Source organism: Brassica napus, chromosome A6 (genome assembly GCF_020379485.1).
Source record: "Brassica napus cultivar Da-Ae chromosome A6, Da-Ae, whole genome shotgun sequence".
NCBI classification, from domain to species: Eukaryota; Viridiplantae; Streptophyta; class Magnoliopsida; order Brassicales; family Brassicaceae; genus Brassica; species Brassica napus.
In genome coordinates this window covers 28,223,103-28,245,297 of record NC_063439.1, presented here as the reverse complement: position 1 = coordinate 28,245,297, position 22,195 = coordinate 28,223,103, and the positions used below count along the sequence as shown (strand labels likewise).

General features: G+C 34.1%; 5 protein-coding genes across 5 annotated transcripts; 2 read left to right on the top strand and 3 right to left on the bottom strand.

The window, feature by feature from the left end:
* Positions 1-132: 132 nt before the first annotated feature.
* On the bottom strand, positions 133-2,331 carry LOC111213040 (rRNA-processing protein EFG1). The gene is made up of 8 exons (XM_022714704.2): positions 2,070-2,331; positions 1,676-1,805; positions 1,467-1,594; positions 1,252-1,390; positions 1,048-1,162; positions 920-974; positions 451-765; positions 133-332 (listed from the first exon to the last, which is right to left on the bottom strand). Exons 1-8 carry the CDS (start codon positions 2,226-2,228, stop codon positions 327-329), a joined length of 1,047 nt encoding a protein of 348 aa, XP_022570425.1. The 5' UTR covers positions 2,229-2,331; the 3' UTR covers positions 133-326.
* A 10,640-nt stretch (positions 2,332-12,971) lies between these two features.
* On the top strand, positions 12,972-16,336 carry LOC106410302 (3-ketoacyl-CoA synthase 20). The gene is made up of 2 exons (XM_013850795.3): positions 12,972-13,924; positions 15,426-16,336. The coding sequence occupies exons 1-2, from the start codon at positions 13,145-13,147 to the stop codon at positions 16,224-16,226; spliced, it is 1,581 nt and encodes a 526-aa protein (XP_013706249.1). The 5' UTR covers positions 12,972-13,144; the 3' UTR covers positions 16,227-16,336.
* Positions 16,337-16,360: 24 nt separating this feature from the next.
* On the top strand, positions 16,361-17,160 carry LOC125609888 (vegetative cell wall protein gp1-like). The gene has a single exon (XM_048781479.1). The coding sequence runs from the start codon at positions 16,415-16,417 to the stop codon at positions 17,033-17,035; it is 621 nt and encodes a 206-aa protein (XP_048637436.1). The 5' UTR covers positions 16,361-16,414; the 3' UTR covers positions 17,036-17,160.
* Positions 17,161-17,169: 9 nt separating this feature from the next.
* On the bottom strand, positions 17,170-19,168 carry LOC106410303 (ATP sulfurylase 4, chloroplastic). Its single transcript, NM_001315829.1, is given in 5 exon segments — positions 17,170-17,488; positions 17,563-17,649; positions 17,740-18,000; positions 18,184-18,589; positions 18,660-19,168. Coding segments are annotated over 5 exon segments (1,404 nt in total). The 5' UTR covers positions 19,166-19,168; the 3' UTR covers positions 17,170-17,344.
* A 311-nt stretch (positions 19,169-19,479) lies between these two features.
* Positions 19,480-21,083, bottom strand: LOC106409129 (pentatricopeptide repeat-containing protein At5g43790). The gene has a single exon (XM_013849811.3). It carries the CDS (start codon positions 21,022-21,024, stop codon positions 19,642-19,644), a length of 1,383 nt encoding a protein of 460 aa, XP_013705265.1. The 5' UTR covers positions 21,025-21,083; the 3' UTR covers positions 19,480-19,641.
* Positions 21,084-22,195: the final 1,112 nt, after the last annotated feature.

Below are 22,195 nucleotides of genomic sequence, written 5' to 3'. Positions count from 1 at the left end.
TCTGATCCACTTCAATTAAGGTATCAGAGTAGTAGCAACATGGTCTTTTGGATGTTTGTACCTATTATACGGAACTGGTTTCTTTTGGATGTTATTACTTATTATACGGAACTGGTTAATATAAGAATTATGTTGAGATTCAAAAGGGAGTTGCTTAATTATACCCAATAGTTTTTAAGGGTTTCCATTTCAAAAGACAAAAGTAACAAGACACCTCTCTCTCTGCATTCCATGACCACACCAAATCTATATGCATTAGATCCCATAAAGAGACCGCAGCAGCAAGTAAAGAACCAAGCGTGTGTTTGGAGAAGCTGAGAAACCGATCACTCCTGCAAAAACAGCAAAGAGAAGAACCAACCTTTATGTTAACAAGAAAAACAGATCTTTGATGAGATGGTTTTGTTATTCAACGAATATTTCTCCTACAAACTAGACTCATAAACTGACCTGTTGTTTCTTCTTCTTTGGTCTTCTCTTTCTTTTGGGTTTATGAGCATCAGAATTGGAGCTTAAGTTGCTACTCTGACTGCTATATGAAGTTGCAGCAGCATCCCTGGCATTATATGAAGTTGAGGCAGCAGCCCTGGCACCATATGAAGTTGCGGCAGCAGCCCTGGCATTATATGAAGACTCACTTCTTCTGTTTGAAGTGTTTCTTGAGGATGATGGCATTTCATTCCTCTGCATAGACGAATTCTTCCTAGAATTTGAACCAAACCTTGCTTGTGGTGGTGGCATTAAAGCCCTAGCTGAGTTTTGTTTCTACAAGATTCCAAAAACATTCCAAATTAGTAAATCAGAGTATGTCACAGAAACCATAGCTTTGGTAATAAGTGGTATCCCCATTCATAAGTCTCCCTCCATACAACCTCCATGAGGTTCCAGAGCTTGATAATACCAAGAAAACTAATCATACCTGGTTCCTTTCATCGCTAGACATGCCAGATGTAGCTCTACTGGACGCAGCTTCCCTGAGAAATTGCATATTATGGTCAGAAATTAGAAGAGTTGAAGTTTAAAAGAAAGTATTCTACTAGGCCCTACTTTGTGCTTTTATCGGTCAATTCATCATCTGCGTCTGCTTCATCGCTTGAGCTCCCTTTATCAAAGAAATCATCATCACTAAGGTCCAGAAGACCATCATCTTCACTCCCTGTCTCTGTTTTTTTTTCCACAGCAATAACATCACATACTTAGCATTTCCAGAAAAATGAAACGAATAACCTTCTCAGCATAATCATGGTTTACCTTCTAATTCTTTCCCACTAGCAGCAGCAACAATAATATTGGCTTTGATCTGCTTCCGCATCTTACTTCTTCGCTCAATCACTTCTGAGTCCTCAGCACCAGTAAACAGAGATACATACTTCTCGTTTTTGGGGAAGAACTGCGATTGTACAATGCAAACAATTATAAACTTTTCCAAATAAGCTGACAAATAGTAAAAGGAGAAGCTATATTACCCGAACATATTCGAGATCTTCTTTGAGTTTACTGAGTTGCTCAGCTATATCAGCATCTCCCACATGAGCAGATGAAGTGCGTTGTAGCTTCTCAAGACGCCTAATGCTCCTTTCAATCTTTCTCCGCTCTGATTCAAGACAAAAGGTTGTAACTTTTGCAAGTCAGTTACTATTAAATGGCAAAACAACAAGTCAGTGGCTCCTCTTACCAAAGAACCTAATCTTTCTGTTCCTGAGGAATATTTTACGTTCGACAGCAAGACGTGTATGGTCATCTTGCTGCTTCTTCAGATACTCCAACTTCTGCTTAAGAGTCTCTTTCACTTCAGCAGGCAAATCCTACAGACAATTGATCCACATACTTAGTACCAATAACATTCCTTTCTTTCTCTATCACCACACACATGGCATGTTTATAGATGATTAAAATCTCTAAAAGAAGAATCTTTTACTGTATCAAACAATCACATACACAAGCGAAGCTAATTGATTCGCCAAGTTACTGTATCATACTAGAAAAAGGCTCGAAATTTAAGAGAAATTCGACCATAAGACCCTAATATGAGAAAACCCTTAAGCAGAGAGAGAGAGAAAGGAGCTGACTTTACGAAGAAAGCGTTCGACGGAACGCATCTGGTTCTTGAGTGAGACGATCTTAGGTTTCTTCTTGTCCACGCGCAACGCTTTCGACCTTCGGGTGCTGCTTCCCGCCGCTTGATTCGGTCCGGAAACCCTTCTCTTGGCATAGCCTCCGTGCGCCATGGCCGCAAGGATTTACGAAAGAGTTAGGAAGGACACAGGAGGAGACAGACGCACGATATTAGGGCTCTTTGTTCGGCGTTGGCGTCTTTTGTCTCTTGAAGCGGAAGCCTTAAACGCTGCGTTTTGTCCGAAAAACCTGACCCGAAAACAGCTGGTGGCCGGGTCCTACATGTCACTTAACTATTTTCAAGCTACCATGGGATTGTTTGGAAATATTTATGTAAAGTAATCATGCGTAACAGCATAAGGTTAAAACGAAAAAAAATCTACATCCAAAAAGTTAGAAAAAAAATTACGTTAGCATTCGAAATCAAATTTTCTACCTATTTTTTTTATCACTAGATAACATATTACATCATGGTATAATATCTAACTCTATTAATACAATGATCAATTATCTGCAACATATGCGATATTGATGAACAACCCATGGATAAAGATTCTACGATGAATTTTTCCCTGAAACATTTGGATTAACAGATAGTTCTGCATGTATGATACCTTCGATGGACATGCTAACTCATCCTTGTTTAAAAGTCCATATAACATTGATATTGAGATTTCAAGTACTTGGTTTTGCAAGTAATGCTTGTGGTATTTTTGACATCAAAGTCTTTCATTCAGATTGTAATAGTTTATGTTCCATCTTTGCTTTGTCCATGATGTTATCATTTTCACATCATCCACGATGAATTCCTTCCACATGTAATTTTACCAACAAAAAAATCCGTCTGGAATTCCATTGAATATACTAATTGCATGTGAAGCTTAACCATAGTTAGCATAATAAAAAAACATGCACAAAATTTATTATCACAAATAAACCGTTAAACATCAAAATTTTACAACTAAGTACAAAACAAATCACATAACAAGGCCAATATAACTTGAAAGAACCACAAATCACAACCAAACAATTTTAATACATGATATAATGCAATAAGAGAGAGAGAGAGAGAGAGAGAGAGAGAGAGAGAGAGAGAGAGAGAGAGAGAGAGAGAGAGAGAGAGAGAGAGAGAGAGAGAGAGAGAGAGAGAGAGAGAGAGAGAGAGAGAGAGAGAGAGAGACTTGTGTTATGGCATATCCTTTTCAGCTCCTAAAAGATTAATAAAAAGTAGTGAAATTTTTTTTTTTTTTTTTTGCAAACTATAAATAATTTTAGCATGTATATTATCTTCTTAGAAACAACTATACATACCTTATTTTGAATATATATTATATGAATAACATATAAAAGAATATGATTATATAATTACTTTACATCAATTATGGCAGAGAAAAGTTAATATTAATCCACGACAATCTACGAAAAAATGGATTCTAAATATGGGTGGACATATTCTTAGATTCCATCAAAATATTTCTTTTCTATAATATTTATCAACTTTTGAAATTCCTACTAATCCCCCCTCTTATGATAATGGAAGTTTTTAGAGCTATAAACCATGTTTGCTAAGTCGGTATACACAAAAAAAGTTTTGATTACAATGAAATATTTTCTCCAGGGGAAAATATGGCTATTGTACAACTTTTTGTTAAATATTTTAGCATCTAAGGAGTCATTTTTGAATCAACCGGAATTTCTAGTGTGTTTCTTAATGGTGTTATTGAATAGGAATTTTACATAATTTATTTAAAGGATGTTGTACAAGAAATGAGAACTTTTACAAAAGAATGATGTTTATTGGTTAAATATGAATTAATGGGCGTAAGCAAAACTCTCGGCAATAGTTTCAAAATTTTTTTAAAAACACTCATACTTTTGAGTTTTTATAAAACTCATAAAGATCACACATTTTTTCTTCGGACATGATAATTTTTTTTGTAGCAATAACATTACCAAATGATCTTCAGTCATATTTCAAATTATGTGATAATTGTCACTTAAAGTACTTCTTAGGATTATAAAGTAGCTCATACTTCTAAAGGCGTTTATATATAGCAGGATAAATATGGAATTCGTAATGGATAATTCTACTTTGCTTCTTCAGATCTTGCTTTGAAATGTTTTACTGATGTAGATTAAGTTGTTTGTTTTGATTTGATGTTCTACAAGTTTCAATACGTTTGTTGATGATTTGATGATTTCTTATTGCGTAAAGAAACAACCGTTTATTTCTAGATCATATGCTGAGGATGAATATTGAGGTTTAAATTTTGCTTTTTGATGACAAAATGTTGTTTTTCTTTTTTGCTTTCTGTGGAATGATTTGGTTGAGTATTCGTTTGAAAGGGATGCGAGTGCAATCATCAACTCTTTCAGATTTTTTTTCTTTAATAGTAAGCTGCAATCTACATTTCTATAAATTCTGATTTGTACGAAAAAATACTATAGATTAATTTATATTGTTATAATGTTCGGGAGAAGTTGGATCAAGCTCTGCTCAAATCTCTATATTAAGAGTATACTAGAATTTAGTCTGCACGTCCGTACGGATATTTTTTTTTTTGTAAATTTATAATTTTAATATTATTATGAATATTTTAAATATATGATTTATATTTTAGTGTTTTACATGTGTTATATTTTTATAATTCTATAATCTTATTGTTTAGGTTTTTTATTCAACTTTATTAAAATATAGTGATCTATATTTATATATTTTACTTTTTTATTAATTTTTATTGTATACATTATATTTAAAATTTATTTAGTTATACTATAGAATGGTTATTTGTTCAGGATGATTTATATTTTTATATTGTATTTTAAAAAATCTTTAACGTCTATCATTTTAGTATTTTACGAGATTTACTAAGTAAATGACCATGTGGTTGATATCATAAACAAACCATTGATTTGTTAGTTTGAACATCTTAAATCCAGTATAAACATTCCAGATATCTTTATGAAATATTTTTTATTAAAATTGATTATCTTATGATTAATTTGGTTGGATTTACTTTTTTATTTTAGCTTAATCTGCTTGTTTACACTGTATATATTTTATAGTATTTTTCAGTATATAATTTTTAATTAGGAAATATGTTCGTTTTAAATAAAATCTTCTCTCAAGCTTTCTTTGCTAATAGATTCGATTTTCTTTTGAATCGATAAAGGAGAAAGAATGGTCATCGGTGAAGTAATAATGGCCATTTTTCTCTTTATATGACTCTCTCAGAATTTTGGAGCCATAGAAAAATTAAAAATCTCATCTTCTTTGTTTTGTGTGTGTTTGTAAACAATAGATTAATGATTATTGACTATTATTACGAAATGTCTAGCAAATCCACAAATGTCACGTTGGATATATATATATATATATATATATAACATTTTCATTTGAAACATATTACTTTATTCAACATTCTGTTTAAACATTCCATATCAGTTTATTTTTCTTCCACCTACTTTTTAAACACTCATTTATTTTTAATTATTATATTACTTTTGTTTAATAAAATTCAGTACACTATCCCACCACTTTTAATTCATTTTCTTGCATTTTATAATTTAATAACTTTATATTAATAAAAATATATTTATAATTAATTTAAATAACAAAAAGGAAAACTAGAAGAAGATTACGTGTTGAAAAAAAAATATTGTTGAGATCTATTTAATAGAAAAGAAATATTCAAATGAAATGAGACTAGTTTTCATGTATAGAATTGTTATTTTCATGTATAAAAATATTGTTGAGACTATTTAATATAAAATTGTTGAATTTTGGTATAATTGTTATTTAAAAATTAATATACAATAATTGAATTTAAATAAATTGGAGGAAATAAAAAGTACAAAATATTTAGCCAGTAAAAATACAATAGATGGCAACATATAACCCATTTGATTTTTTCAACATATCTAAATCTTTCAATCCAAACAATTCACATGTATTCTCACATTATTCAACTAATACATTGCTCATGTTCTATTGCTCGCTTTCTTACGTTTAGTGTAAACGGCCCGACTTTATCAAACACTTTGCATGTTGGGTCCAATTTTGAGTCTTTGGTCCTAGTTTAAATGAGGATTACAATTATGCATGTTGACAGACGATCATTATTGTTTGACTAATCAAACAAAGGATAATCAAATTATCAAGCAAACAAATAAAATTAGCAATTGAACCATGAATTCAGATAAAACAAACTTCCTTGTTAAATCCAAAATATATCATAAGAAGACAACTAGTTGGACTTTGCTTTGGTCGGTTTAGTTGTACTAGTGAGGTCAAGTCACTTCATTAGACCAAAGGACAATTATATAGGAATCATAAACAAATGATTCCCAACTCTAATTAATTTAGGAGTGGTTGGAGAGTAATCTAAAGTAAATGAGGCTGGCTCTTTCTTTGATTGATCGTTACCATTACCATGTTGTGTTTTAGACTATAACTAGATTCTAACCCGCGCTTAGCGCGGGATTTCATTTATTTTAAATTTATGTAAAATAAGTTTTATAAATAATTTTACATTTTCCATTAAATTTGGAGTTTATTTTTGGTCTGTTGAAATATATGGTTCAGTTGATTATTTTGGAATTTTGTTTTTGTTTTGGGGGGGGGAGGAGGGAGGGGGGAGGAGAGGTGTATTCAATTGAGATTTGACAAATTCACTATTATTCAAATATGAATTAAAAAAGATATTTAAAATCTAGTGTTATTGAACTTGACATTTTATGAAGTACTCTGAAATCCAGTGCTATTAATAATATTCTAAGTTGTATAGTTTTAAATTTTTCAAGTGATTTTAAAGTGTTTTGGAAGAATTTATTAGTTAAAAAATTAAAATTCAAATCTCATGGTTTTAGTTGATATTCTAGGATGATTAAACAAAAATCACTTTAATCCATGCAATTCATTAAAATCATCTAAAACCTTATTAAAGATCAAACATATTTTGCAAGAGACCCTTCAATACTTTGAATAACTGAACATTGTTATGTGATCTTCTAATATCTTAATATAGCGATACTTTAACACTGAGAAAACATTGTGTTGTCTTTTAACCATTTTTATTTTTCTAAAGATAGCTAAGAAAAGTAGTAGAAATGATATGTTTTTCTAGATCTAATCAAAGTTTCCACTGTCTCTCTCTTCCTTACAACCATTGGATATGAAATTATTTTGTAAGCAAAAGCGTTTTTTTAAGCCATCTTTTAAATGCACAAGAGTGATTTCATTGAAGAAATATTAGAGGTATATTTATAGTATAATGAATTAGATTAAATCGTTGAGTACCAAAAAGTTTGAAGATTAGCTAATTGCACTGAAGTCGGATATTATCTTCAAAATTGTTAGTTAAAAAAAACATATATACATAATATCAAAATTTGTGAGAAAGTCAAAGATTTCAGTTAATATTGTATCATATATTTACGCACATATATTTGCTTTAAGTGTAAAAAATCCTATTTGGTTCCTATATAAATATTTAGGATGAACTCGTTTAAGTAAATCAGTAATAGAAAAAATAAAAAAATCAAGACGGTATAGTATATACACTTTACTTATCATATTTTGTGGCTACTACTATCTTTTTTGAATTGAACGTAGATGATTTGTTGGGTTAGAAAGAATAATCGATGATCATATAATAAATTCAAACATATAGACACAATATAACACTATTCATAATTTCTTGCAATTTTGGAAACTCATATTAAACCGGATTGGTTTGGTTGGTGCTAACTATTTGACAATTTTTCTGGATCAAGAAAAGAAAATGAAAAATGGCTTAGCTTCTTCAACTTTTGTTTAATATGGTTATCAAAATATGATACAGGTAACTGATTCAGCAATGATAGGATAAAAAATATTCATGTTCTTTAAGTGATGATGATGTTGGTAAGAGAAAAGAATCAAGGGTCAATCAACTTAAAGCCAAGTTTCATATACACGAAAAAGAGGTCCAATGAGAGTTATTCTACAGCTAATCTAATTCTATATAGCACTCGGTCTAATTTTATTTTAATTTTGAATTAATAGGTTGGTTTACTTATAATAGATTACACGTTGGTTTAGTTTAAGTTGTCCAGTTTTATTATCATAGTAGCGTGTTATATGTTATATATAACTAATAACTCTAAATGGTCCATAAATTAAGTAGCTTACTAACAAACTTGAAAGAGCCTAAAATTTAAATGACAACTTTAATAGTAGATAAATTTAGGACTCTATTTTAATAGAGTAGATATGATAAAGCCAGTTTCTCCTTGATTTTAGCATTTTATCTCAACTACTTAGAAACAAATACTACCCAAAATTACTTAAGTTAAGATTTGGATTTATCTGGGTGGATTGCCACAAACGTTTTAGTTATAAAAAGGTATATAACAAATAAAAACAAGTGGTAATTTTCATGGAAATTATGTATTCAAATAACAAAGACTAGTGTAGTTAGGTAATGGTTATCCACTGATCTTCTTAATTTATCATTAATCCATTATAGAAAAAAGCTTTGTCATAGTTTTAATATTTTTTTATATTTCTATTATTTTTAATTGGCAAATAATTGTTTTACCATACTTAGATATTATGTTTGTTCAATTTTTGTAATTTTATGTTTATAAATTTTATTTACATTTTTAATTTTTGGTTTAGCAATATTATACTTTTATGTATTTATTTTTTATTATATTATATTAAAATTACTAACTATTAATTATTAAAAGCACATAACAAAATAATATATTATATTATATTATATTAAAATTACTAACTATTAATTCTTAAAAACACATAACAAAATAATATATTTAATTTATGTTTTAACCGTTTATTTCAAATTGTATATGCATTTCAATCTTATCCAAATTATATTATTAATTTCTATATTTTATAAAATACTCATTATAATTTTATATTTTAAAATTAAAAGATAAAATTCTATGATATTTTATTTTTTATAATATAAAATATTATTTAGTGATTTCTTACTTAAAAATAAAATAAATAAATATTTTAATTATGTAAAAATAGTATATTTATCTTTAGTTACAAATTTGAACTAATTATTAATAATAATTGAACTATATTATTAAATGAAACACAATAAAATATGTATATTAAATACTTGGAGTGATGAATAGTATTACAATAAATTTGATATTATACTATTTACTCTATACCAAATTTGCTGAAATTGTGTAATTTTTAGTGTTCCATTAGAGATGAAATTACACCAAATCTGTGATTTGGTGTCTCATTTAAATTGGCCTAATAGATTGGTTTCTTATGGCAATAATTCTCACAGGAATTGTTTCGTTTGGTGAGAATTTTTTTAAGCATGCAATAAGTATTAGTTCTATTTTTAATTTAATACATAGAGTCTGGATGACTTACCATACAAACTTTCCCCTAATTATGTGTTGACACATGCCAACTGGTAAAATTAGTCAATCGAAACTTCTTACATTCACACGAGTACGTGAAATATATCGTTGAGGCTCTATATCACTAAGCACACATGAAGTGTTAGGTCGGTGAGTTATAATTAAGTTAATGTTTTCTATATTGCCTAGTCACTTATCACTAGTAGTGAACAGCTATGAAACCCTTTCAGACTCTTAAGTTTGACACAAAACTTATTTGTTTGATATGTCTCAAACAAAACGAATGAAGAAAAGGGAAGTATGTTGAAATGTTATCTGAGAACGTCTTAAACAGTAATAGTGGTGAAGGAATACAAGTATGTCTGGAGAAACACAATAGAATCGCCAACATATATGATGTTTAGTTTGACTTGTTTTATTCGGTCAAGTTTGAGTCTCTCATGAGGTACATTGTTATTAAAATATTTTATTCGTATTAATAAAAAATAATTTATTCATATCCTGATAAAAATATATATTCTTAATAAAGATATGTATATAATGTAATATGTATATATATATATAATATGTTTGAATTTAAAGTCAAAATCGTTAATTCCTTACTAATTATTAGATATTTTTGCAAGTTTGTAAAACACTGAGAAAATATTAGATTTTGTGACTGATGATTAACAATGTCTTAAACCCAACTCATATACTAAACCAAATTATTCTCAGAGTCACTGAGTCATTGGAACAACCATGGTTGAACGCAACCCAATAAATTAATAAATTATAATATATAACTATATAAGAACATAATGTTATTAACCATTGAAAATATAAGATGAAATAAATATTATGTTTTATTTATAAAATATTATTAAATATTTTAAAAAATTTAATGTCAATTTCCATCAGTCATGAAAATAAATTATTTGATTAATGTATAATACTAAATAATTATTTGGCTAAAAATAAGATAACAAATAATTAAATAAAAATATTATAAATTTAAACTGTAAATCTAAAATAAATCTATAAATAAATAAATAAACTTATAATATATTATCAATAACAAAAATAAAATAATAGTCTAATACTATCATATCAATAAATATTAGTTTTCTTTATTCCCATTTTCTTTGAATGACATGATACAAATTCCATCAAAATGTAAAGAAACATAAATTTTGTAGTTTATTTAATTTTGTGTAATAATAAAAAATATGAAAATTTTAATCAACATTTTTTAGAAATATTATCATTTTTCTTGGTTTTTACCGGACCAGTGGTTGTCGAGTCACAAATGCATTTTTTAGTTTTTATTGGGTTTTATCAGATTTTAATTAGCGGATATTTTGTTAAATCTGAACTGGATTATTTACGAGTACCAGATTTATCGGTTCAAATGCGGAGCTAAGTCGTATATGAAAAGTGAAAACAGTGCTTATGAAATATACGCCAAAAAAAACACCATAACAAAAGAGGCAGGCGATGACATAATGGGGAGGTTAAGAAGGAAATGAATAAGAGAGTCTGTGTCCCTAGAGATAAATTTATGTCATATGTTTCTCCATGTTCAAAAATGCTTCTCCATAACATTTAGTATATTTCAAGCTGTCACCCCAACGTCCTCCAGCTTTCTTTATTTGTCCCCATTAATTTCTACAAAATACGTTTCCCCCATTGTGTCCTCTTGATCTGATCCCAGACTGATACATCCGATCCCACTAACCAACCGAAAGCCATTTAATACATTTCATTTATTTTATGGAGTTAGCTGGTCTTCGAATTCTCGTAAATCGTAATATACGGTGGATTTGAAATTGACGAGTATAGCCATTTAATACATTTCACTTATTTTATGGAGTTAGCTGGTCTTCGAATTCTCGTAAAACCTAAAAAGTTACTTTTGTGGAGAAAATACTAATAATATAAAGGCTCTAAGAGATATTCAAAATTATCAAAATTCAAATGAATGCTAATTATTAGTTCAACAAACTAATAATAGGAGAAACTTTTCTAAAACCTAATAAAGGGTTTTGCCAAACTTGTTCTAAAAGTAATCACTAGGAGAAACTAAACTCGAATTTTCATCAATGAAGATCCCAATCAACCACCAATCTCAGCTGCGATATATATTAATATGATGCGTAATTTTTGTACCAAGTTAAATTGTTACTAAGAACTATATCATTTTTGAAAAATTCAGCCAACTTGAAACCCAATGTTATATCTTTTTAAAAACCCAGCAACTTGAAACAGAATATCGTCAATTTGATGGCCTAAACCATATCTTTTTCTTCAATATGTACAAAATTAAATAATCAAGAAAACACATCGTGATGTTAACGATGAAACTTAGTATTTAGTATATACCTTCAAAAGCGGTGACCTACACTTTTCTTCATACTTATTAGTTCAACAAACTTTATCTCGGTCCGTCAGTATATGTTTCAAATACACAACTACGCAGTTCACACGGACAATACAAATCACATATTTAACATTTAACCACTCAGACTCTTAGAGCAAAGAAATACAAATCATATACTACCATATACGTGAATAGAAGTAGGCCCTCCCATTCAATGTCCACAAGTTGTTCGTAAAAGAGGCTAGTCTCGAAATTATTGGGTCAAAGAAGGGTATAATAGTTAATTACACGTACCCGGCCAATGTTAGCCACCAGTGGGATAAAAGTCATCGGCGTCTCGTATGTGTCAATCTCAGCTGTAGAAAACCATTAAAAGCTTTCGCTGGGGCAGTTGCATCTTCCCTCTCTACTTAAACTTTTATTTATCCATTTTTATATAATCTTTTCTTTTTATCAACTCCATTTTTATATAATCAAAAGTTTGATTTTTATTAATAATAAAGATATTTGTTTATGAAAATAAAATAAAACGAAATTGTCTTAGGATAGAACTAAAATGTTGTTATAGTAGTATATTCGCTAATTATTATCTTAATATATTTAATAAACCATTATGTGAAAGTATATTTTTATTTAATTAGTGAATGTTTTTTAGAGGCATGTGTATCAACTTGTAATCTATCTTATTACAATGGAAACATAAGTTTCTAAGTGTTAGCCTACAATCTTTTTTTCCGTCAACTATCCATAGTCCATACAATAAAATAAACCTACAATCGTTATTACATATAGATAATATTTCTTAGGTAGTGTAATGTTTCCTTGCAAGCTCATGACCAATCCCACAAATTTGAAACAGAGAATACTTCAAAAACCCCTAAGCTTATGATGTTTTCTTTTAAAAAGATGTTTTAGAAAGAAAAAAATAGTGTAATTTTACATAAAAGGGAAACACGCTTAATTTACTAGCTTCACTTGCTAGAAATATTCTTTGTGTACATTCTATAAAAACATTATTTTATTCCTTAAATATTTCCCATTTCCCTAACTACATTTATTAGCCAAGTCTCTCTCTAAAAAAAATTTCCCTTAAATTCTCTGAACTCCTCCAACTTTTCAGGCCATTCTCTTCTCTCACACAGAACAAAAACTTACATTTCACAATTCTCTTCTTTACAAATATCCTTTTCTCATTATTCATCACAACAACATAGGAAAAAGTTTTCTTCAAGCTCTCTTAACTATCACCAAAAGCTCAAACATTTCATCCTTCTCACCATGACCCATAACCAAGACCAACCTCACCGTCCTGTCCCGGTCCATGTCACAAACGCCGACCAAAACCCAAACAACCTCCCGAACTTTCTCTTATCCGTTCGTCTCAAATACGTCAAACTCGGTTACCATTACCTAATCTCCAACGCTCTCTACATCCTCCTCCTCCCTCTCCTCGCCGCCACAATCGCCAACCTCTCCTCTTTCTCCCTCAACGACCTAACTATCCTCTACAACCACCTCCGTTTCCATTTCCTCTCCGCCACCCTCGCCACTGCACTTTTAATCGCTCTCTCCACCGCTTATTTCACCACTCGTCCTCGCCGTGTCTTCCTCCTCGACTTCTCATGTTACAAACCAGACCCTTCTCTGATCTGCACTCGAGAAACATTCATGGACCGTTCTCAACGTGTAGGTATCTTCACGGAAGATAATCTCGCTTTCCAACAAAAGATCCTAGAGAGATCCGGTCTTGGTCAGAAAACGTACTTCCCTGAAGCTCTTCTTCGTGTTCCTCCAAATCCTTGCATGGAGGAAGCAAGAAAAGAAGCCGAGACGGTTATGTTCGGAGCTATCGACGCTGTTCTTGAGAAAACCGGTATTAAACCGAAGGATATTGGGATTCTTGTGGTGAATTGTAGTTTGTTTAATCCGACTCCGTCACTTTCTGCGATGATCGTGAATAAGTATAAGCTTAGAGGGAATATATTGAGCTATAATCTCGGTGGAATGGGTTGTAGTGCTGGTCTTATCTCCATTGATCTCGCTAAACAGCTTCTTCAGGTATATTATTATATACTCTTTAATTTGTCTGAATAATTACTCAATCCGTTCCTAAAAATCTATATTCTACCAAAAAATTTTGTTTCAAAAAGATATATATTTTTTATTTCCAATCTAATTTTTGTCAACTGATAATGAAAAATTATAAAGTTAAAGAACATTAATTACATTTTTGAAAATTTTTATTGGTTTAAAAATATAAAATTATAAAAAACTACGCACTTATACCTAAATTTTAACATGTTTTATTAAAAGGTGTGAAAATTCTAAAACTCTCACAGAAAATATTACTTCCTCCGTTTCAATATAGATGATGTTTTAGATGATTGTTTTTGTTTCACAATAGATGATGTTTTCACATATCTATGTAACTTTAACTTTCTCAAAAACTGTGTAACCAATCAAATTTTAACTAATTGTGTTTATAATTAAATAAATTAGTTTTAAATTATATTTCAATCATTTTTTGTTTAAAAATAGTAATTTCTTAATATGTGTGCAAAGTACTAAAACTTCGTCTATTATAAAACAGAGGGAGTATGTTTTAGTCATTCTGGTTGGTTTAGTCCGGTTTAGTGGTTTTGACTATTTGTTATGAGTAATCATGATTCATGTAAAAATAAAATCTAGGACTCTTCCTTAAATTCAACGTTCACATGTTTGAAAAGGCAAACGACAGCTCATTAAATTTAAAAGTTACTGTATTGATTATTTCCGGCCATGTCTCACTTAATAAGCATTTAATACAATTTACAGGTAGATAATTTCCTCAATTAAATTCGCTTTCACATCCTTGTTACGTGTTATAACATGCAAGTGTGGCTAAATCGAATCATTTGTTAAACTGCTACTTTAATTATATTGATGCAACTTTTAGTAATATGAGTTGTATGAAACCATTAAGTTGAAAATGTCACGTGTCTATGAAAACTCTGACAGTGACAGGGCTTTGAGTCTTTGGGTTAGGTGGGTAGGTGGTAGTTGCGAAAATGGATAAACAATAACTGCTTCAAACACAACAGTGTATAATAATTAGGAGTTTCGGATGGTTGTCGAAAAAAAAAGGAGTTTAATTAGGATGGATGCGTAACTATTTACAATTACTTGTTACAGACGTATATATTTAAATAGTGTGTAATCATTCATATATAGACAGTTGAGAAACCAACGTGGTAGCACATGCTTGCAAGTTTTTAAAAATCTCTAAGCTGGTTGGCAAATTGAATCAAAGTTCTTAAATGAGCGACAACAATGTTAGATGAATACATACACATCTGGCAATTCCAACACTAACACTTTCTATGTAGTAATATCACATGCACTGAGTTACAAAAAAATATAGAATATAAATATCACATGCACATCCTTAACTCTCTTTTTTTGCACATCATAACTCTAAAGAGCCACTATTGTTATAGTTTTTCTTTTACATGCAAGAATGTTGTTATAGTTAAATTCTATACATGTGCCGAGTCCTTATCGAATCGTGACAATAATGCAGGTCCAACCAAACTCGTACGCACTAGTGGTGAGCACAGAGAACATAACCCAAAACTGGTACTTAGGCAATGACCGATCAATGCTTCTATCTAATTGCATCTTCCGTATGGGTGGAGCCGCCGTACTTCTCTCGAACCGTTCGTCCGATCGCAGGCGCTCAAAATATCAGCTCATCCACACCGTCCGTACACACAAAGGAGCTGACGACAACGCATTTGGCTGCGTTTACCAACGAGAAGACAACAACGCAGAAGAAACCGGCAAAGTCGGAGTCTCTCTTTCTAAAAACCTAATGGCAATAGCCGGAGAAGCACTCAAGACAAACATCACAACTCTCGGACCACTCGTCCTACCCATGTCCGAACAGCTTCTCTTTTTCGCAACCCTCGTGGCACGCAAAGTCTTCAAAGTCAAGAAGATAAAGCCTTACATTCCCGACTTCAAGCTAGCGTTCGAGCATTTCTGCATTCATGCTGGAGGTAGAGCCGTGCTTGACGAGATAGAGAAGAATTTGGATTTGTCCGAGTGGCATATGGAGCCATCGAGGATGACGTTGAACCGGTTTGGTAATACTTCGAGTAGCTCGCTTTGGTATGAACTTGCGTATAGTGAAGCTAAAGGGAGGATTAAGAGAGGAGACAGGACTTGGCAGATTGCTTTTGGATCGGGCTTTAAGTGTAATAGTGCGGTCTGGAAAGCTTTGAGAACAATTGATCCGGTTGAGAAGTCTAACCCATGGAGTGATGAGATTCATGAGTTTCCTGTTGCAGTTCCTAGGATCACTCCCGTTACATCTTCGTAGTGTTCTTTTATTTAATTCTTTGGAAAAATATTTGTTATGGTTATCTTTCAATGTACGTTTGTGACTTATCTTATCTACTATTTACATATATCTGATTGCATTTTCTATGAGTACGCGATTAGTCATGTGTATTGTGAACACGTCTTGATCCAGATTGACACGTGTTTGGCTTTTGGCGCCACGTGCCAATGTACTTGAAGCCTGTTAAATTGTGTCCGTGTAAGAATTATGGAAGATGGAGAAAAACGATCATGTCGCAGAGTTGTGTTATGTCTTTGGTCACAGCTAATTTTACGAGGTATTTCTTCTTATGCTCATACAAGTCTAAACAATGTTCCACACGGTTAATAGCAGCATCAAAATCGGTTAAACCGGTCAGAGGATTCATGTCGTTGACCTACTCCCTTCCTCGGTTTGATATCGTTGGCCAAACCGGTCCACCTGAAATTCAATATCCTGGTGGTTCTCCCTCGGAGGAAGAGTTACCTTCACGGCCGAGTAGAGGACCAGAGTGGGCCCCGTTAGAAGTCCCAGAACTTCCTAATATACCGGAGATAAACCCGTCGGAAACTCCTCCAGAAGTCACCACAGTTCCTAGCGATCCACCTCCGGTTGGACCGCCGCAAAGTCCTGGCCCAGAGTTTCCGGTCCCACCGCTCCCGTCTCCACCGATTCCAGATACGCCAAATCCTCCGGCTCCGGAAAGACCTCCTGATGTGGTGCCTCCAAACTGGGAACCTCCTCGTCCACCAGAGATTCCCCCGCCAGGAATAGACCCTCCACCGCCAATGGGCCCCACCATCATATAGCAAACATGCATAAAACTCTTCTCTGCTTAATGCAGTCTTGTTGAAGTTAGTTTTTCTTTAGTTTACAGTTATGTTTTGAGAAGTTAACAGATCAAACGCAATCATAAGTGTTTTCTTCTTTTAAACAACAATACGCAAATATGGTACATATCGATGCGACGACAGAGACGCAGAGAACACGCAGTTACTTTATATAATCATACATTGGTTTTATTTTGGGAATCTTTTTGATACACGAACACAAGCTTCTGTGCGAAGTGGAACTATTGAACATGAAACGTGAACTTGTGGGACACGGAATCTCTGCATTCAAGCAGAAATGGCAGCTTCTGAAACCCTTCCGTTACCAGACTCTGCGTTGACACTGTCGTAATAATCAACCAACACTTTCCACCCAGAGGGACACATGAAACCGTCTGGTGGGTTCTCTTTCTTCTTCGCCAAGCCACGCATCTACAACCAAAAAAACACGATATATCTCGTTTAGTTACAAAGTATGAATAATGGAACGTAGAATCAGGTTTTACCTTGGTTCCTGATATGAAGAGAAAGTCTTGAGACCTGGCAGGATCAAAGAAAGCCATTTTCCCCTGAGTTGTATCATATGCAGCAACCTATGTAAACAAGAAAACCCAAATCCATCAGACTTTAAACATTCAAAGAAATTTCAGATTAAGAGAAAGTATCAATGATTGAATTAAAACCTTAAAGGGAAGAATGTTGAGGCGTTCGAGTCCTGGAGCCATGCTGAGTACTTGCTTCCCGTGATCGGCATCATATAGATCCCTCTTCTCTGTTGGATGGCCCATACCCGCCGGATCGCGGCCAACAATGTAGAAGTTGGCTCCCGCATTGATCCTAGCTTTGGCGTGCCACTGAACCTCGGTGGGGCCAGCATAGTGCATTGGAGATGGGAAGATGGAGACCACAGTAGTCTCTGGATCAAGAACACCATCCTCAAGCACCTACATGATCAAACCAAAAAACACAGCAAGTTAATTACATATGCAACCAAATACCAAAAATCAAATATATCCTAGAGAAGAAAGAAAGCCAAATAATTCAATGTTAATCTATATAAAATCATCCTAGAGTTTCTTGGAAGAGAAGGAAGCAAAAGTAAGGTTTTTTTTTAAATATATATATACCTTCTCGTGTTGCCTCATACGCCAGCTGAGAGGTACATCATCGGCTTTAGTGAATCCTCCAAGTGGATTCAGCAACAGGACAGGGTTTTTGTAACCCATCTCAAGAAGTCTTCTTCGAGTATCGGTCATGAGAAGCGCGTGACCATTGTGTACGGGGTTCCTTAGCTGGAACGCGAAAACCGCGTCCGCGTCCCGCTTTGTGAACTCCTCACGTAGCTGAGAGGGAGACAGACGGAACCGGTCAAGACCGTCGTTGTACTTGATCGGCTCCAGGACTTGTAAATCACCTCCGATCAACCAGTTTCCTGATCTGGTGATTGCTTCTTCTGCGTAAGGAAGACCTGGAGCTGTTGTTCCCCAGGTTCTTGCTATACGTTCTTCTTTAGGGTGCTTGTAAATCTCGATGCTGCGCTCAAAATAAATCAAGAATCATAATCAAGAACTTCAAGAACACATGTTTGATGAAGAGGACTTACTCGCTGAGTATGGCGATGGGGTTACCAGACGAGTCAACGAGCGTGACCCGGTCAGAATCGCCGACGCGACTCTTCTGCTCGTCGTCGATCGCGAGAACGATCGGAACCGACATGTTGACGACGGAGCCGTCTTCGAGCCGGATCGAGTTGAAATGAAGTGTTTGGAGGAACTCTGACTGTCTCATGAAGCCTCGGAGCGGGCTCGCCCAGCCTTCGCTGAGCACGTGCACCCACTCGAGGTCCACGCGATTCAGCATGATCCTTACGGGAACCGTCTCCGCCTCGCGTTTCATCACGCGTCGTTTTGATTCCTCGACGACGAGGTCCATGAGCTTCCCTCCGTCCGGCTCGATCAGAGCCGCTTTCACGGCGAGACAGCGGCGGGAAAAGACTCCGCCTCGACGGAGAGAGACGGGTCTAGAGGCGTGGAGGGAAACACGATGGCTAGTGAGTGGTGATGATCGAAAAGGAGAACCGGAGAAGACGATGGCGGCTGAAGAAGCCATTGAGGAAATTGTCTTGTTGTTGTGTCTCTTACAAGCACATTGATTAATCAAAAATCTTGTAATAATTAAGACACGGTTAGTGGATCCGTGATGTTATAAATACATCAATTAAAATGCTAAAATATTTGTTAGTGGATAAGTGAATGGACATTGGTCGGAATAACGTTTCTACTTGTTGATGATGTGTCAATTAGCACCTAATCCCATTCGCCCCCACCGGCAGGACTGCTATTATTTGATTAATTCATGTAAAGGACAAGATAACAACTGTTTTAGTTTATATATATTCTGTAAAGGCAAGATATGAAATCGAATATTTTCCAACCATCTACACTAATTATAAAACTATTTTGTAATAGTTTTGGGATACACGTATCGAGTTGTCAACATGCGTTTTCTAATCAACAAGTTCTAAATTCAAATAAATAGGCAAATTAAAGCAAACTCAAAATGATCGGTGGTATAATTGCATTTAATTAATTACTAGTACTAATCCCTGGAGATTTATTAACACGGTGGTCTTTCATAAGTTCCCGGGTCTTCTCCACGTCATCCCAACGGTTCATTCCGGCATAAATATTCGACAAAAGCACATACTTTCCGCTGTTTTCAATTTCTAACCCCAACAAATTCTTTAGCGCAATTTCACCCCTCACCAAGTCATTGTGGATTTGAGCTGATCCTAGAAACGATCTCCACAACATCGCGTTTGGCTTCATCGGCATCTTCTTGATGCATTCTTCAGCTTCTTCCAGCCGTCCGGATCTTCCAAGTAGATCAACTAAACATCCATAGTGCTCAACCTTAGGCTCGATATTATAAACGGCTTTCATCGAGTCGAAAATTTGAAGACCCTCGTCCACTAGACCCGAGTGCGAACATGCGGATATGGTCACCAGGAACGTAGCTTCGTCCGGGGCTAGTCCTTGGGAGATCAATTTCTTGTAAAATCCGATAGCTTCTAGGCCAAACCCGTGAACCGCTAAACCGCGGATCATTGCGTTGTAACACAATGTATCTCTCTGGCGCATTTCATCGAACACTTGGCGTGCGAAACTTAAACATCCACATTTAGAGTAGAGGTCGATAAGAGAAGTTCCAACGAACTGGTTAAGAGACAGATTAGTCTTCAAGAGATACACATGAGCCCATACTCCTCCACAAAGACTACCTAAACCCGCACAAGACTTCATCAAAGCTACAAGAGAAACCTCGTTCGGTCTCACACACGAGATACTTCGCATATTCACGAACAACCTCAAACACTCCTCGTGGTCAATCTCACCTTCTCCTTCGTCGGAGCTAGCGTACGCAGCGAGAAGGGTGTTCCAAGTAGCTAAATCCGGTTCTGTAATTCGATCGAACAGGGACCTAGCTACTCTCAGTTTCCCGCAATTGGCGTAAAACCCAACCAACGCAGCTTGCACAAACCCATCATGACTAACCGGTTCGAGAAGTTTCAGCACATGGGCATGAAGAGCCCTTCCACGGCGATGCCACCGAGGGTGAAAGCCCGATGCTTTGAAGAGAGAAGGGAACGTGAACTCGTTGGGTCTCGAAATCTGAGCGTAGAGAGAAAAGGCGAGATGGGTTTGAGTGGATTGGTGAGTGGAGACGATGGAGGAGATGAGGGTGTTGTAGAGGAAGACGGAAGGGTTGGAGATGCGGCGGAAGATAGAGAGAGCGTAGGGTAAGCAGAGGGTGGAGGATAAAAGAAGCAGCTTGCTCAGAGGAAACGTGTGGTGAGAGAGGCCGATTGTGAGGAACTGTCCGTGGATTTGCTTGAGATTCTCGAGGTTTTTGCATTTTGATATCAGGTTTAAGCATCGGTGATTCTTGCTTGTGCTTGGAGATGTCATTTGCAGCAAAAAGGGTTTAAGTTACTTTGTACTTTTACAAAGTTTCTCATAGTACTTGAGAAAGAGAGGTTAGGGGAAGGAAGTTATGGGCCTTTGCGATATCATTTGATGGGCCAACGCTATAGTCAAGCCAAGTTAAAACTCAAGTCCAAACTGTCATTGACTGGACCTGCTGAAGCCTAAATAGAGAGACCAGTAAGAAAATTTTGGAGAAGAAAATATGAGGCAAGTAGTGTCTTAACATATCACTTTCCTAACTATGGACTACATTGACTCTATTCGTTGAAATCAATATGAAATATATGTCTGCAAGTATAAAGTGGGGACACAAGGAGGTCCGCTTCATTAACATCGTGTTCGTGTCCCTTTTGCAATGGTAGAGAGTAGTTATGAGAAGCAAGCAACAACATCAATGTAGCAATGATAGAGAGTAGTTGTGCGAAGCAAGCAGCAACATCAATGGATATGAAAAACAGAAAAAAAATAACGAATGAGCACCCAAAAAAATTACTAGACGTAAGTTTCCAAGAAGATCTTAAGCTCGACCTAGACTAGAAGATGAAGCAGTCCAAAGAAATGGGGGCAGAGAGATTGCGGTTTGGTTCCAGAAATGGAAAGCCATGTGGAAGAACACACAGCTTAAGCATCTCTACGAGAAATAAGAGAGAATAGTTTGAGCTCAACAGCTCTTTGTTTGATAAGTTAGCTAAATCAGCTCCATGTTTCATCTCTAGCTTACCTCCATGGTAATGACCATGTGCAAATTTATTCTAATGATATATTTGATATTGTTTGCGGTTGTAATTGCTTTTTTGTTCAGTGTATTTTTTCTTCATTAGCTTCGAGGATTAGAGAAAGAGAAATTCTTTGGGATAGACCGAAATTTTTTTTTGTCACAAATATAGACCTTAAAAATAAAAATAACTAAAATAAACTTAAATGTTTTATAAAAAAAAATAGATATACATTTATACCTCTAGAGTTAATTAATCTATACGGTCACGTGACCAAATTTGTTTACGATAAAGTTTCTGATTGGCTAGCTCACGTACGTAGTTTGATTGAACAAACCAGTTTGAGTTAATCAAAATTTTAAATTAATAGAAAAAAATAGCTTTGGAGTTTGAACATTAATGAGGGATGGTATTGAATCTGAAATTTGAAATGATTT

Excerpts from the sequence above, each read along its gene's own strand:
- LOC106409129 (XM_013849811.3), bottom strand. The coding sequence starts at position 21,024 with ATGACATCTCCAAGCACAAGCAAGAATCACCGATGCTTAAACCTGATA.
- LOC106410302 (XM_013850795.3), top strand. The coding sequence starts at position 13,145 with ATGACCCATAACCAAGACCAACCTCACCGTCCTGTCCCGGTCCATGTC. Across the intron at positions 13,925-15,425 it reads TCGCTAAACAGCTTCTTCAG|GTCCAACCAAACTCGTACGC; the intron begins GTATATTATTAT and ends ACAATAATGCAG.
- LOC125609888 (XM_048781479.1), top strand. The coding sequence starts at position 16,415 with ATGTACTTGAAGCCTGTTAAATTGTGTCCGTGTAAGAATTATGGAAGA.
- LOC111213040 (XM_022714704.2), bottom strand. The coding sequence starts at position 2,228 with ATGGCGCACGGAGGCTATGCCAAGAGAAGGGTTTCCGGACCGAATCAA. Across the intron at positions 1,391-1,466 it reads AAGATCTCGAATATGTTCGG|TTCTTCCCCAAAAACGAGAA; the intron begins GTAATATAGCTT and ends GTACAATCGCAG. Across the intron at positions 975-1,047 it reads TTGACCGATAAAAGCACAAA|GGAAGCTGCGTCCAGTAGAG; the intron begins GTAGGGCCTAGT and ends GCAATTTCTCAG.